Source organism: Salvia splendens, chromosome 7 (assembly GCF_004379255.2).
Source record: "Salvia splendens isolate huo1 chromosome 7, SspV2, whole genome shotgun sequence".
Taxonomy (NCBI): Eukaryota; Viridiplantae; Streptophyta; class Magnoliopsida; order Lamiales; family Lamiaceae; genus Salvia; species Salvia splendens.
In genome coordinates this window covers 27,796,528-27,813,298 of record NC_056038.1, presented here as the reverse complement: position 1 = coordinate 27,813,298, position 16,771 = coordinate 27,796,528, and the positions used below count along the sequence as shown (strand labels likewise).

General features: G+C 33.0%; 1 protein-coding gene and 1 long non-coding RNA gene across 2 annotated transcripts; both read right to left on the bottom strand.

The window, feature by feature from the left end:
* Positions 1–2,003: 2,003 nt before the first annotated feature.
* On the bottom strand, positions 2,004–5,757 carry LOC121811390. Its single transcript, XR_006052538.1, has 3 exons — positions 5,126–5,757; positions 4,073–4,168; positions 2,004–2,203 (listed from the first exon to the last, which is right to left on the bottom strand). It is a non-coding gene; the product is annotated as an uncharacterized LOC121811390 (long non-coding RNA).
* A 6,744-nt stretch (positions 5,758–12,501) lies between these two features.
* Positions 12,502–14,152, bottom strand: LOC121740747 (E3 ubiquitin-protein ligase ATL42-like). The gene is given in 2 exon segments (XM_042133368.1): positions 12,502–13,513; positions 13,515–14,152. Coding segments are annotated over 2 exon segments (1,116 nt in total). The 5' UTR covers positions 13,890–14,152; the 3' UTR covers positions 12,502–12,772.
* Between the last annotated feature and the right edge of the window lie 2,619 nt (positions 14,153–16,771).

Genomic DNA, 16,771 nt, shown 5'->3' with positions numbered 1-16,771 from the left:
AAATCATAATAAAAATAATTTTTTCCTAATTCTTCTAACCTACTGCAATCTAGATTATGTAGACAAATTGAACTTAAAAGCATTGAGGCAAAAAAATATTATATAGAAACATCAAACGTGTCAACATGAGACTACTACTACAAAGTTTAATTATATTTTAGGCAATTAAACATGAGAATTGAAAATTGAATCTTGAAATCTGAAATGAGATGAGCTGCTGCACTAAGCCACTGCCACTAAGCCCTAAATTTCATACCAAGTCTATATACATCGCCCGTTGACCATCGATTGATCAATTCTTACCTGAAATCCTGAATCTCGAAAGGCACGACTGAACGAAACCGCTGAACGGCTGAAGAACTCTAGCACCGACGTCAAGCTGCTGCGTGTTGTCTGCTGAGATGAGAATATTTGGGCCAATTGACTAATTGAGTAAGGTCTTGGGCTAGGGCTGATATTATCACTACTTAGTTTATTAAGTTAAAAGTCCAAAAGAAAAAGAGGCCCAAAAGAAAAAGGTAGCACAAAAGGTAAAATAAGTAGCCCAAAACTAATAACCCACGTTTTCTTCTTCTTCTTCTTCTTCTTCTTCTTCTTCTTCTTCTTCTTCTTCTTCTTCTTCTTCTTCTTCTTCTTCCCCAACCCCCAATTTCAATTTTAGGATTTACAGGCGAGAGATGGAGTCAAGGCTCGCTCCGCGGCGCCGGGGCGGAAATCGGTCGGAGCACGGCGGTATAAGGGTGATTTGAGGTCTGGTGCCGGGTAAGCCCCCGCTGGCGCGGGGGCTTGGCACTGTGTGGTTCTGTCACTGACCTACTATGAACGTCGTTCATAAATAGTCTACTATGCAGAGGACTTACACTTGTTTTGCTTCTTATGTATTTTAATGTAAATTAGAACATCTCATATAAATGCAAAAGCAAAACACATTATAACAAAATATTCCTTCTCATAAAATGGTAAAAATGGATTAAAGAGTATTACATATGCAAGCATTCGAAATATTCTTTCAGTATACTAACTTCTAACACACACGTCGTATGATTTAAGCCTTAAAAGCAAGCAAATTTTGTGTTTATCAATCTAAACAGGATGATGCCCAAAAACCAATTATGGTCATTCAAATTCTATACTATTTGATGCTCTAAGTTAGAAGTGGTTTGTTAATTAGTCCATACGATATCTTGTTTTGGAATTTATACATATGATGCTCGGTAATGATCTTATAAGCTCCGGTTATATGATTAACCCAAACAAGTTTTAATCTTACAAGCACCAAATAAGATAATGCTCTGATCTCAAATTCGAAATGCTCAAAAGTCAAATGTCATCTTTCAAACTCCATACATGTTTAGAAATTTGAGTACAAAAGTCAAATTTAAGAATATATTTCTTATTTACTTATTCAAAAAGATAAATATATTTTCTTAAAATATACTGTAGAGATGTGATCAATTGTCAATTCATCATTTAATTGCTAACTACAACTAATTTAAGGTTATAGGATTTTAGAAATCTTGTGTTCTACTCCCTCCGTTCCACAGTAATAGAGATATTTCATTTTCTGCACTTGTTTTGAAAAAATTATACTATTAAATAGTGAAAGTGGAGAGAGAGTAAAGTAAGATTGAGAATAATGTAGAGAGTAGTCTTATCTACAATATTCTCTCTTACTTTACTTTTTCTCCACTTTAACTATTTATAATTATTTTTTCAAAATGAGTGCGCAAAATGAAATGTCTCTATTACTGTAGAACGGAGGGAGTATAATTTGTCATGTGTAATTTCGTTTTTTATTTTTTAATATTAAAAAGATAATAGCAACTATCAAATTTAGGGTTTATAAACACAATGTCAATATAGTGTATGAAATACATCAACACGAAGACATGGCAATGTCAACACAATTTCATGTTGACATTGTACAAACATTATTGTAACACCCCTTACCCGGTAGGTAACCCACCGAATAAGTGATGTCACGTTTCAGTATCGAAAACCCGTGCTGAAATTTTTCCTTTTTCTTTTTAGCTTAAAAGCATAATTAAAATCTATTACATTTAAAAACTTAACATTTATCCAGCGGAAGGTTAAAGATTAAACTATTACATAACATGCCACGACTACTAAACCAAGTTGACCACCAGTGACTCGCCAAAGATGCAAAGCTGCGCAACACCACTGACATAATGTCGACTCTAACCTGCAGGGGGGAAAGAGGGGGAGTGAGCTCGAAAGCTCAGTAGCAATATCCAAACTACAGAATCCAACCCTCTCAGCTAAGACAATAGTAACTATAATAACTACATTATTTCCTTTTTAATCTTTTGCTTGTTTTCATTTCAATTTCACAGATTTCCAAAATTACTTACAATCACATTATATCAAACTTATTTGTATTATCGTCATACAACTTTTCCATATATTCTTACTCATGTCTCTTTAGAGATTTCATTCTTAATGCCATTTCCTTATTATCTTGACTTATTATTACAATATATATATTCCAAATTCTCAGAATTTTCACACCAAAGCATACCTGTTCAGATACCCATATATATTCATCATATCATCCTCGTCATATTTCTCTTATGGTCTCTTGATAACATATTCATATATTTATTTCTATACTACAACATTTTCATTGTATCTTATAGCTTTGGTTTCTCCAGATTTCGCATATCATCATATATCATTTCGTATCACATTTTTCTCATTTTACCATTTATTTTCGTATACTATTCTTCCGTGTTAATTACCCTGAGCGGGGACCGTTCAACATAAAATATCATTTCCTCCGTGAGGACTGATCAACAATCATATCATATATCATATTTCACAAATCACATATCACATATCACATATTACAGATCCTTTATTCACAAGTCATCAGATATTAATTTTTTCTTATCTTATCATATATTACAGATCATTTATTCAGAAATCATCAGATATTATTTTATCTTATATTATCATATATCACATATTACAGATTACAGATCATTTATTCAGAAATCATCAGATATTATTTTATCTTATATTATCATATATCACAGATTACAGCTTACAGATCATTTATTCAGAAATCATCAGATATTATTTTATCTTATATTATCATATATCACAGATTACAGATTACAGATCATTTATTCAGAAATCATCAGATATTATTTTATCTTATATTATCATATATCACAGATTACAGCTTACAGATCATTTATTCAGAAATCATCAGATATTATTTTATCTTATATTATCATATATCACAGATTACAGATTACAGATCCTTTATTCAGAAATCATCAGATATTATTTTATCTTATAGCCCCAATATCTACTTGGTTTCAGGCAGGGTACACGGACCAGATCAGAAACAGAAACAGATGCAGACGCGGATTTTGTCCTCGAGAGGACTCCGCACAGACCACCCATAGGGTGCAGACAGATAATCAGACCACCCATGAGGGTGCAGACATATAATCAGACCACCCATGAGGGTGCGGACAGATAATTAGACCACCCATTAGGGTGCAGATCAGACAGATCAGATAGGGGCCCATCAGATAACAGACGATCCTCGCTTCGGTTATCCAGAAGACGAGTGATCACAGATAATGCAGCGCTGCTGTCCTATGGCATGCCAATTGTACCCAACACATATGACCAAGCAAACAGGACGTTTTATTTCATATTCTTCTTTCAAATCTCTTTTTCACATTTATTCCATTTCCAAATATCACTTCAGATAATCATTCTTATCGAATTCACAGACACTCTTTTTCATATATATTCAGATATTTTTTTTCATAATCTATTCAGACATATTTCACATTATTCAGATCTTCATAATTTATTACACTTCATTGCATATCATATCCATTGTCTTTATTCATATTCGTACCATTTTTTTTTCCACAGATCATTCATATTAAAATTAATAAGAATCATAATAATCCACATATTAAATTATAAGCATATTTAAGCACATTATTTAAACATCTCACATATAATCACATTATAGCACACATCATCTCAACCTAAAGAATCGAAAACCATAGAGAGGATACGCTACCTCGCAGGCTTATGAACATAAGCCTATTTCACCTTGATACTTCTCTACCCTCTAAATCCACTCCTTTGTGATCAAAACGCACTATATGCTCCTTCGCTTTATGCATAATATAAATAGCGTACCAATTAATAACTCATATTTACCCATGATCATGTTTTCATCATTAAATCATCTAAATAAATTAATTTGCTATATTAACTTAAATCATCTAACTATACAACTGCACAGGACTGATTCGTCATAAAAATTCTATATTCATTCGGAAGGATTTAGAGGCTTGACCTAATATTTTTAAATGCCCAAAGAAGTATAGTTTATAATCCAACAAGATTCATTCAAAAATTTCTAATGGTTTGAGAGATATTCTCCTTTTACCAGAGACTAACAAAATCGAACAGTTTCTGGCAACATTTTCTACACAATTTTTATAAATAGTATTTGTACTCTTTAATTAGTCACAAAATTCAGAGAACAACGAGACACCTTATAGTTAATTTAGAAATTATGAAATCAAGTTTTCATTGACCTTAAATGCCCTGAATAATTCGGATAGAACATACTAAAATATGGCAGTTTACCACAATTTTGACAGTTTCCGGCGGTATTGTCTTAACAATTTATACATGCAGTAACTGAACTCCTAAATTCTCCATAAAATTCAGGGGACCTCAAGACTAAATATAGTTATTTTTAAAATTGTTAAACAAAAGTTTTAACCTTTCTTAAAATGCTTAATAATTCAAACTAGGAGGCGGCAGATTAGAGAGTTTGATTCTTCTCAAGCTTTTATCTCAAACCCAACCATTCCACATCAAATATCATCAATTCAGCTCCCCCCCTGTTCAATATTCATCCAAATTCACATCCATGTAATCAAACTTCTAATTCAAATATCAAACAACGACAAATGAAGGCCTATGATCGCGTAAACGTCAATATATCGAAATTTAATCGGTTAGTTTTCCTACCCCCGAGTGAATGAAATTTCAGCCCTTCAACATCAACATATACTCAAGTTCAAGGTATAAAAATAGAATAGGAAGAAAGGGCTACCTCGATTTGCTGGCGGATACAAGATTACCCGATCGATTTACCGATTAAATGACAAATATTTGGAAATTAAAAAGCTTAAGCTTTTGGTCTTCCATGGAGAGGGGGAGGACGTGCTTGTGGCTGAAATGAGGGGGGGTTTGGAGTTGATGATAGACAAAAGAATTCTCTAGAGAATTCTAATCATTATTTAATTATTTAGTTAGTTTTTAAATAAATTAATTATCTTGTAACATTTTATTGCCCTATCATATGATATCACATTTAGGAACTCTTTATATCATCATTTAGCATTTAAATTCTAGTTTAAGGCAAAATTATTCCTGTCTATATCTTCAAAAGTTTCGCCGATCGTTTTCGTTAAAAACTGAAATTATCGGCGATAGAAATTTTTTTAATTACCTTCAAATGGCCCAAAACAATTCCTCACATTATCAACAATTATTCTAGGCCATAATTTGTAATTTATAAAATTATTACCCCTTAGCTTCGATTTATGATTTTACACGGACAAAAGAAATTGCCGAAAATTGACTAATCGGCATTTCGTATCAAATTTATACCTTACGGTTTAACTTAACTACTATTCCTCACCACATATCCAAACCTTTTATTGGTGCCTATAATTCGGGATGTTACAATTATATTGACATATTATGTAAGTTGTATTGAAATAAAACTGTTTCTTCAAAAATATGAAAATTCAAAAAAAAATTCAAATTTTGACTTCGAAACATATGCATGTAGGATCTCGTTGGAATTCTTATAAAATTATCCCTAATTTGATATATGTTGTGTGCAAAAATAATTTAAATTGTGATAGTTATATGGATTTAAAGTTTTGAGATATTTTTCAAAATTTAGTTATAACTAATTTGTTGTTAATTGACGTTAATACCCTTATTGACATTTTTTTGTACAATATATTGATATTCGAAGTTGAATGATCTTAACCTTTAATTTAAAGATCTAATGCATATCATTTAGTTGTAGTTAACAATTCAAAGAATAGTTAGCAATATAACACACCCCTTTTATTATAAGATTATATAGATAATTATTTTAGGGGGAGTGATCAATTGCTAACTCACTCTCTAGTTGCTAACTACAACTAATTTAAGACCATATGATTTTAGAAATTTAGTGGTCTAAAATTTTCCATGTGTAATTTTCGTATTTATTAATTAAATCGAAAAAGATAAAAAAAAACTACCAAATTAGGGTTTTGGATGAAAATGTCAATATAGTGTTTTGAAAATATCAACACAATGCTTTGAGAATGTCAACACATTGCTTTAAGAATGACATTCTACATCTATTATATTGACATATTTTATATACTATGTTGACATTTGTTGCTGTACGAAAAAATTGAAAAATTTAAAAAATATTTGAATTTTTTTCAAATTTTGACATCGGAACATATGCAAGTGATATCTCGTTAGAATCCTTATAAAATTATCTTTAATTTGATATATGTTGTGCGAAAAAATAATTTAAATCGAAAAAGTTATATGCGTTTTAAAGTTATGAGATATGTTTCAAAAGTTAGTTACAACTAATTTGTTGTAAATTGACCTTAATACCTTATTTTCGTTTTTTTTTATCGTATTGACATTCCGGGACTGATGATCTAAGCCTTTGATTTGAATATCTAAGGACTATTATTTAAATGTAGTTAGCAATTAAGTATTGAGTTAACAATATAACACTTCCCTTATTTTAGGATTTCACAAGACAATATTTACCATATGAAAAAAATAAGCAAAAGTTAAAACCATAAATAAATTATATGAGAATCAGAAAAAATGAATTGATTACTAAATAGATGAATTAGCTAGAAAATAAAAATAAAAATAAAAAATAAAAGAACTAAGCTACCCACTAGAATATATGACACGGAACTTTTTTAATAAAACTAAAATTTATTGTTGTTTACGTGACAAAAAAGTTAACGAACAAATAATACCGTTAAATAAGAATTAATTGATTGATATCTAGGGGTGGATCGGTACCATATATCTTACTGAAAACTGCGGTATGATAAAATGTCATACCGATATCATATCGAAAACTCGGTATCGTTAATTTTTGATATTGTTACCTTATCGTTATTGAGGTATACCAAAGTACGGTATGGTATACTGTAGTATCGTTATGCAAAAAAAAATCTATTTTATACACAAAATATTTAAAAGTAGGATTTTCGGAGATTTTTTCTTTTTATTTCTATTTTATATTATATAAATATAATGTAATATATATAATATTTCAACATGCACCGATTTTTTCGGTATGCACCGAGGATTCCGTATACCGATTCTACGTTATATACCAAATATTCGGTATATCACGGTATACCGCGGTATAGGAAAATTGATACCGTTATCGTACCGAACGATTTCGGTACGGTATCATACCGTACCAAAAATTGCGGTATACAGAAAAAACGGTAATTTGGAATTTTTTCGGTACGATAAGTGTTGTATTTCAGTATTTTTGTCCAGCCCTAGATATCATAAAACTAAAAGGATTTAATTATTAAACAAGTAAAATACAGGAGGACCTACTAAAATAAATAGTTATATAATAATATATTTAGTCATTATTTCATGAGGCATGACATTATGGTCCCTAACCGGTAATGCATCTAAAACATAAAATAAGTAATAGGACATCAGAAAATTATGGCAAAAAGTTGTGGTCCTATCCATATAAATATTTTAACTTCTACCTTAGTGGATATATCATATACATAAAAGATTTTGTGGCTGCGAATATAAGTTACCTGACATGTCTCTTTCAATTTTATTCATATACCTCGTCTTCATCCAAATTGTTCATGTATTCGAATCCCTTTAGCATGTCTAACAGTTTTATGACGTCTCATGATATGTACTCGTATATAATGTGAATTATATATAGTTCAAGTATATTTAGAAGTCCTTGTACTAGAAATATATATAGTTTAAAGTATATTTAGAAGTCTTTGTACTGGTATATTTTATTTTGTTACGTGTTTCTTTTTTTATAAATTTTTGGTTTATGAAGTTCTTAATTCAATATATTTTATTTCAGTAGATTTTTTTACAATTTGTTAGTTAGGTCTTTATTGTATTGCATTTTGATTTAAGAGAATTTATACTTTTACTTTTAATTAGATTTGATATTTATTTGATAAATTTAGAATATAATTAATTTATCATGTGTTATTTAAGTTTTTTTTCTTTTATTTATTTTGAAATTAATTCAGTTGCAATATCGACTTATTGAAAATGATAAAGCTATAAGTTGAAAACGAGCAATACCTATAAATTTTTCATTTTTCAATGATTATTGAGCCGATATTGTTGCTAAAATAATTTTAAAATAAAAAGAAAATTTTAACTAACACAAAAAAAATTAAATTATGAAGTCTGTTAAATAAAGATCCAACCAAATTAAAAATAAAAGTATAAAAACCTTTTAAATAAAAATGCATTAGTTAGAATAATGAAGTTACAAACAAATTATGCTCGTGATGGTGCAAGAGTCCTCCACACAGTCCTTTTGGTGTTAGCGTCTACATCATCGATCTCACAGACATGTAACGTTCTTCTTCAGGTGATGCATCGTTGTTGTTCAAAAACACAAAAGAAGGCAGAATGACATGTGTTTTGCAGTATCATAACTATTTTGAGTACATGCTGCTAGGGTATTTGTTATGCAATGACTTACACATTGAATAGAACGAGTTAAACCACACTTGAATAACTCGATTTGATTGACTCTGGAGTTAATCATCCCCAAAGTAAATATAATTAATGAATGATAATATGGTATAAAGTTGCAAATAGATATGTCAAGTATATATGACAATAAAAATATTAAGCATATTCATGTGTTTTTTTTAATTTGTTTCTAATAAATTTTAGCACGAATATAACTAGAGACCATTTACAATACTTAATCCTCGCAATTGTAATTTTCTTAATTACGGGTAATAAATGAAGAGGTATGAAGATAGGAATACTCTTAGGGTGTTCGGTTTGCAAGATTGTATCTCGAGATTAAATATATAGTGTATTTGGTTCATCAGATTCAATCTAACAGCTAAATCCTAGATGGATAATCATAGGATAATTAGTCATAGCTACCCCTATGACTAAAATAATCTCACAACTCAATCCTAGGGTGGTGTTCGGTTTCCAAGATAAAATAATACCAAGATACAATCTAGGATTGGGTTGTGAGATTATTTTAATCATAGGAGGTTACCTATGATTAATTATCCCATGATTATCCATCTAAGATTGAGTTGTGGGTTGAATCTCATGAACCAAACACATTACAAATTTAATCCCGGATACAATCTTGCAAACTGAACATCCACCTAGATTATATATTGGTATTATTTTATCTAGAAAATTGATCACCTCTTTATTGTTTGTTTATATCTAGACGCCTACTGTTCCAACTTTTCTATTTAGAGCATCTAAATTTTTGGACCGAAAATCCTACTAACATTTATTTATTAAACCAAATTGTGCTTGTTTTTTATAAAAAACAATAATGGTTCTCACGACTTTCGGGATGACTCAAACTTACTAAGGGCATTAGCAATGGGGCGCGCCCTATGGCGCGCCACGTCAGCAGTTTTATCCTCCTACCTCCCCACCTGCAGTGGGGCGCCCTAAGGCGCGCCACGTCATCATTTTTTTAATATTTACAAAATTCATACGAATTTTAAAAAAAAATAATACATTGAAATACGAATTTCATAAACTTCATTTCATTTAATAAAAATTAATACATTATAATGCGAATTTAAAAAAAACGCAAACTCAGTGACGGCGGTTACGAGCCCACACTTCTTCAATCATGTCGCTCATGAGCTGCACATGCTCCTGTTGGTTGCGCATTGAGGCCTGTCTAGATAGAACCTCTTCGAAGCCTAACGGTAACCCTCTATCGGGTGTGTCGGTTGATGTGTCGATATGTTCGTATGCACAACTGAATGAGAAACGAGATTTAAATAGAAAATCAAAACCGCGTGCCATCGTCCGCGTCGATCGTTCGCGACCTCCACAATGGGGCGGACGATGGCGCGGACGATGACCATCGTCCGCGGCCATCGTCCGCGACAGCCGCAATGGGGCGGACGATGGCGCAGCCGATGGCCATCGTCCGCGCTATCCTCCGCGACCGAAGTATAGGGCGTGACTATCGTCCGCGCCCTATGGCACGCACCCGCAATGGGTGCGGACGATGGATGGCGCGGACGATGCGCGCCATCGGGCGTGCCATCGTCCGCCCATTGCGGATGCTTTAAATGAATGAGTAACATCAGTATTAAATAAGTGCTGCTTTATCATCAAATTAGTTTGAGCCAATTTTATTTTTATCAATACAATAAGAATTTACCAGAGAATACTAATCAACAAATCTTAATCATATAACAAGTTTTAAATAGGTGGTGATTATGGTTATCAATTAAAACCTATTGATAATATGTCTTAAACTATTGATAATATTCATTAAAAGTCTGAACTATCACTTATGTATCAAATATGAGCTGGGCTATAATTTTCGTTAGAGGAATGATAATGTGTATTTTACTATTTTTGGTTTTTATTTAATATTATTTTCAACTTTAAAAATATAAATTATTTTTAGTTTAGTCCGTCTCATAAAAAAGATATTTTTAACTTTTTATTTCATGAAGTAGACCTCACAATCCACTAATATTATACTTTTTTTTTCTTGCTCTCTTATTTTATTCATTTTTTTATCTCTATTATTTTATCAATTTATCTTTTTTACTTTACCACTTGTATATTAAAATTTATATTTTTCAAGGAGAAGGTAGTGTAGATCAAGCAAGGTTGGATAAAACATCGTTGTTTTGCTGAATCAATATTGACAATAAAAACAAAACATACACATCATCATTCGGTGACGAAAATCGTAATATAAGGTAGAATTTGTTGCAAACTTAGTGGTCCAGGCAGGTCCTAGCCTAATTAATTGCATGAATCGATCGTAAAAATATGTTTATAAAGATATCTTAAATTCATAAAATAATACTCCATCTGAATATTTTCTACTTTTTTTCTCGATTCTTTTGGGAACTTTCTTGATGCCTTGAATCTATAAAATTTAGTAGGTGAGAAGCAATTTTCAAATTTAAAAAATACTTAAAATAAACACGAGACACGGAAACAAGCAACAATATAATGAGCATTAAATCCTGCAAGGATTCCTATAATCAAGATGAGTAAAGCACAAAATGGCGCCATCCTTCTCAATCAAATAAAATAATTACTAATATAATTACATTATTTGCTAACATGGACAGGACGTGGTCTTATTTATTGTTTTAACTGTATAGTAATACTATTGTTTTTACAAATGTTTTCATTTGAACAGATAATATTGGGTTAGGTTTTGCATTCGCATCATCACCATTAGGATATTCAACACGCAACTTCTTGGAAGCAATCTCAATATATTTACTGTTTTCCGTTTTATCTTTTCATTTTCGTTTATATAGATTCTTATATTTTGTTTAGTTGCATTTTTTTCTTCCAAAAATTCAGTTCATGACAATGTGGCTTCGCCCACCTCCATAATGTCAAAATTAGATTATATTTCATGATTAATCATCTCACATTCACTCATGACTAATTTAATCTTTTACAAATTTTACCACGATTTATCTCACTCAAAGTACCACCTTTGTGAAATGTGATTATAGATGAAGTTACTTTCTTCCAATTAAATTAATCATACATATATTTGGGAATACTTAATGATGATATCACCGTGATACATATTCTGCAATTAGATATCCTATAATTCGAGTTATCTGCATTAGATATATTAGCTTCTTTGCCGCAACAATTGATTTAAAATTGAAGGTTCTATTTTTAGGAGAAATCAATGGTTCTTTTACACTCACATCTTTGTCTTAGCCATATTTTAAATTTCAAAAAGTTCTAAAACTGCGTGCTCAAGTTACATTTGGTTAATTAATTTACTGAACAAAAGGTAAAAGTTGAATATTACTATCAAATACTCGGATTCGGTTTTGTCAGAACCAAAAGAGATATTCTCTAAAAACATGTCCTAGAATAAGTAATCTTGAAAATTGCTGTCTCTGATTAGCATAATTATTAACTAAAACGGTAGTAATAAATAATTTAAACATAAGGAAAAAAAACAGGTTGGCAAAGATTGCTGCATAAGTTGCCCCTAATTTAATGCAATAATGTCGTCTTAACTGAATTTTAAAAAATGTAACTTTTTGCCAGACTTGCATCTGAATTATTAAAATAAATTCTACTATAGCATGGTTGTTCACATAATCAAAACATGAAAACAGCTGTAAAAAATACTATCAATCTTGGATTCGATTAATCCAACTGTAAAAGGTCTGAATCTCAAAATAATCCCCAAAGAGAGCAAAGTATCGAATCTAATTCCATTTCCTTTCCTCTACATCAATATATTTTGAGGGGCCTCAACCCCACCATGTGGACTTTTTTCCATGTACAAAAATGCTACTTATATATTAAATCTGTCGAATATTTACGTCAGAAACAATAAAACTAAACCAACATATCCCAGAAATATTTGTAAGCATAGATATTCTTGATGAATTGAATTTGATCATATATTTAACCTTGATTCTTGAGACTGTGGAGTTATTCTCTCTCTATTTGCAAACCACTGGACCGTTTTTCTCACGATGGGTAACCAAAGCCTTCTCGTTCTTTCGTCCTTGACATTAATTTCTTCAACCCGCGAATCTTTATTCCCTAAATCTTGGAATCTCGGATGAACTACGATTTCGGACATGGATCTCTTGTCGTTGGGATTGATCGAGCTAGACTCAAACCCTAATTTCGCCCTATTAGCACCCGATGACGTGGCGGGAAAATTCATTTCTTTATTGATTTCTCTCACCTTTCCCTCCAACGCTCTCTTCTTCCCCATCTCCTCCTTTATGCTCATGATCACCGTCTCCTCCGCCGTTTTCCTCTCCTCCACTGATGAGAATCTCGTCGCCTCCTCCTCCGCGACGTCGTTCATCAGTATCTCTGAGTTGAGGAACATGATGTCGGAGGAGCTAACATTGCTCCACCGGTTCTTGAGCACGGCTTCCGATACCACGATCTTGTGATTGAACCGGTGCAGCGCAGCCGGCGACGGCGGTGATTCGCAGTCCATGCTCTCCGGTATCGGAGCCTCCTCCTCCTCCTTCTTCCGGAAGCTTCCGCCAATGCAGAATCTCGAGGATCCATGGCGGCTCTCCTCTCTCTCCACGTAGAGCTCTAGGCTGGATTCCTGCCGCTCTAGCTCCGGCGGCGGCGGCGGATTGGATAAAAATCGGAGGCTGGTGGAGAGGGGGGAGGTGGGAGAGGTCGTCGGCGGTGACCTTGCTGCGGCAGAGGGGGCAGGAGGAGTGTTTGTCAAGCCACTTGTCGATGCAGTCGATGTGGAAGGCGTGCTTGCATTTGGGGAGGAGGCGGAGGATGTCGACTTCTTCGAATCGAGCGAGGCAGACGGCGCATTCGAGGCCGTCGCGTGAGCCTCGGAGGGAGGAGAAGCGGAAGAAGGGGAGAGACTCGACGACGGTCTTGTCGACGCCCGAGACGAGGGAGCGGGAGCGAGGGAGGCCATCGTGGATGTGGCGGGTGTTGTTGGCGGTGAAGGAGGCGGCGCGGTGGCAGAACTTGGCGTAGAGGAGGAGGATGAAGGTGAGGGAGAACATGACGGCGAGCATGCCGATGACGACGGCGAGGCTGGGCTGGAAGTTGTTGACGGAGGCCGGGGTGGTGGGGTCGGAGGGGTTTGGGCGGTGGTGAGGATCAAAGTGGGGAGGAGGAGGAGGAAGAGGATGATTTTCATGGCTTGATGGAGAAATGGGCAAATTTAGGCCATGAGGGTTTGATGCCAAAGGAAATACTTATCTTCTTTGGAGAAGAATCCAAATTACTTATGTGTGGGTGGTTTGACAATGGTATTCTATGTCATACACTAATCTTTTTTTTATATGGTTGCTCTAAATAATATGTAAATCTTGTGTACTTAATACACGTATTTATACATATGTATACAGTTGGTTCCTCGTCTTTTTGACAGGCGGATATACATCCATTTTGGATAGATATAAAACACACTAGTGTAGTTCATAATTAATTTTAAATAATTAGTTAATAGTTATGTGATTCATGAAATGCCTGGGACAGGTCTCTCGCTAGGCTTGGGTATGAGTTGACTTAATAATTAAGTTAGACTTATTATACTAAAATGTCTATATTGACATATGATATTATAACAACGCAATAAAGAGCGGTAATTATATTGGTCGTTATAAATATATAATATACTACTTATAAAATACTCCCTCCATTCTATTAGAAATGAAACATTTATTTTTCGGCACGAGATTTTATATAACGTTATTTTGTGAGTTGATGAGGAGAGAATAAAATAAGCGAGATGAAACAGTAGAGATGATGTTGTTTCCTTTTTACGAAAAGTTTCATTTTTAATGGGACAATCCAATAAGAAAAACAGTTTTATTTTTAATAAGATAGAAGAAGTGTATTTTTTTGTTCAAAGTTCTTCGTCCAAACAAATACAATTGGGATTTTGTTAGACTCCGCACGTTACCTCAAATTTGATATACAGTAATAATTTAACTCTAGAGATTTATATAAAAGTTTAGTGTTTTGACATTTAAGGATTGTCCATAGTTATTGAAAGTGACATTTGACACTGAACATTCGAAAAGCTAGAAAACTACTTCATCCGTCCAATTAGAAATGAAATACCACTAGTATTTGTTTTCGGCACGAAATTTTATGTAGTGTTATTTTATGAGTTAATGAGGAGAGAAAAAAAGTAAGAACGATGAAAAAGTAGAGATGGTGTTGTTTCTATTTTAGGAAACGTTTCATTTTTAATAGGACAATCCAAAAAGAAAAATATTTTATTTTTAATGGAACAGAGGGAGCACAACATTAGAACAACACATCAACTTCATTATCCGTATTGGAGTATGATATTATCCAGTTGAGTATACAATATTGTAGATTATTCTATATCTACAAAAAGATTATTCCCTATTTTACTCTTACTGCATGAAATAAATTTTATATCTGTAACATGGCATAATCTAAGCGGTTGATCGCCCTAATCAATATTGTTTACAAACGAATCTTTAAAGATAGTATTTCCTCCGTCCCACTTTAAGTGAACCATTTTCCTTTTTGGAATGTCTCTCTCTAAAAACACATTTCTAAAAATAGAAACATCACTCTCTCTACTTTTTCCTCTTTCTTACTTTATTTTTCTCTATTTAACTCATAGAACAGCACTACACAAAATCTCATGCTGAATTTGAAATGATATGATGGAAGGAATAGTATATATAAAATCAAAGTATTGACGGAAGTTTAAAGCATATAACTCATTAATAAAAATGAAAAAAAGTTAGAACGAAAGTCCTTATTATGTGCATTTGTCGAACACGTAACATGAGCACGCATCACGGCTATTTTAAAATCTTTGGCCCGTTGTAATATTGAAACACGACCGACTGAAAATCTACGCCATTGTTTGATTAAGAATACATCAATAATTGCGTCATATTTTTATTATTTTATGATATTTTAGTTTTACATTTTTTTTTGGTGATTACATGTAATCAATCGAGTTGACTTGCATGAAAACAGTCTGTCATCATACAAATATACAATTATCCCTAACCTGCTTATAGGGACATGCTATTTTATTTTATTTAGGAAGGGAGCTAGTTATTTAGCTTATTTATATTTTATTATTTAGTTGTTATGGGTTGATTTATTTTCCTAGTGGTTAGGAATTTATTTGCTTTCCTAATTTATACACACTTTTTTTTATCCCATATATTATAAATGTGTGGAGTCTTTTTTATTATTAAGCAGAATGAAGAATTAAAATATTAATCTCATTCTCTCTCTGGCGTGAAACGCCCCCTAGAACTTTAACTAGGGTTGTTCTCTTTTTCTCTCAATCAAATCCACGCTAGCTATTTTCCTCTTCTTCAATATTTTCTCAAATAATTTCTCCAATAGGAATTAATCTCATATTAATTCCTATTAAATTGGTGCTTTCATTAGGTTCTGATCCTCCCATTGATTTACTTTCTACCACCATGACCGTCTTGCTGTCAAACTCTCCTCCAGACTCTCCTCCTTGGTTTTCTGGTGTTAACCCCGTGAGATGGATTTTGGATATTCAGGAATATTTTGATTATTACTTGTTCTCTGACTTTGACCGTCTGTTTTTTGTGAGGTTATTTTTTGACCATCCAGCATCCGTATGGCTCCACGAGTATCGACGCTCGAATCCCGATTGCTCATGGCTAGAATTTCTGGATGCTGTTTTATCGTAACTTTGATGAGAATGTCATTTACTTCGCCGAGACGAATAAACTTCTCAACAAAATAATGGAGGCAGTTGCATATTTAGCAAAAAAAGAAGCCATGGCTAAAAAGGAGGCCACATCTGATTCTATCGTCGAGACTGTTGCAAAAAACAACGATGAGTCAACAACAAATGTCAAGTTTGATCCCATCATCGAAGAGATGGTAAAAATTGATGACGAATCGCCTCAAA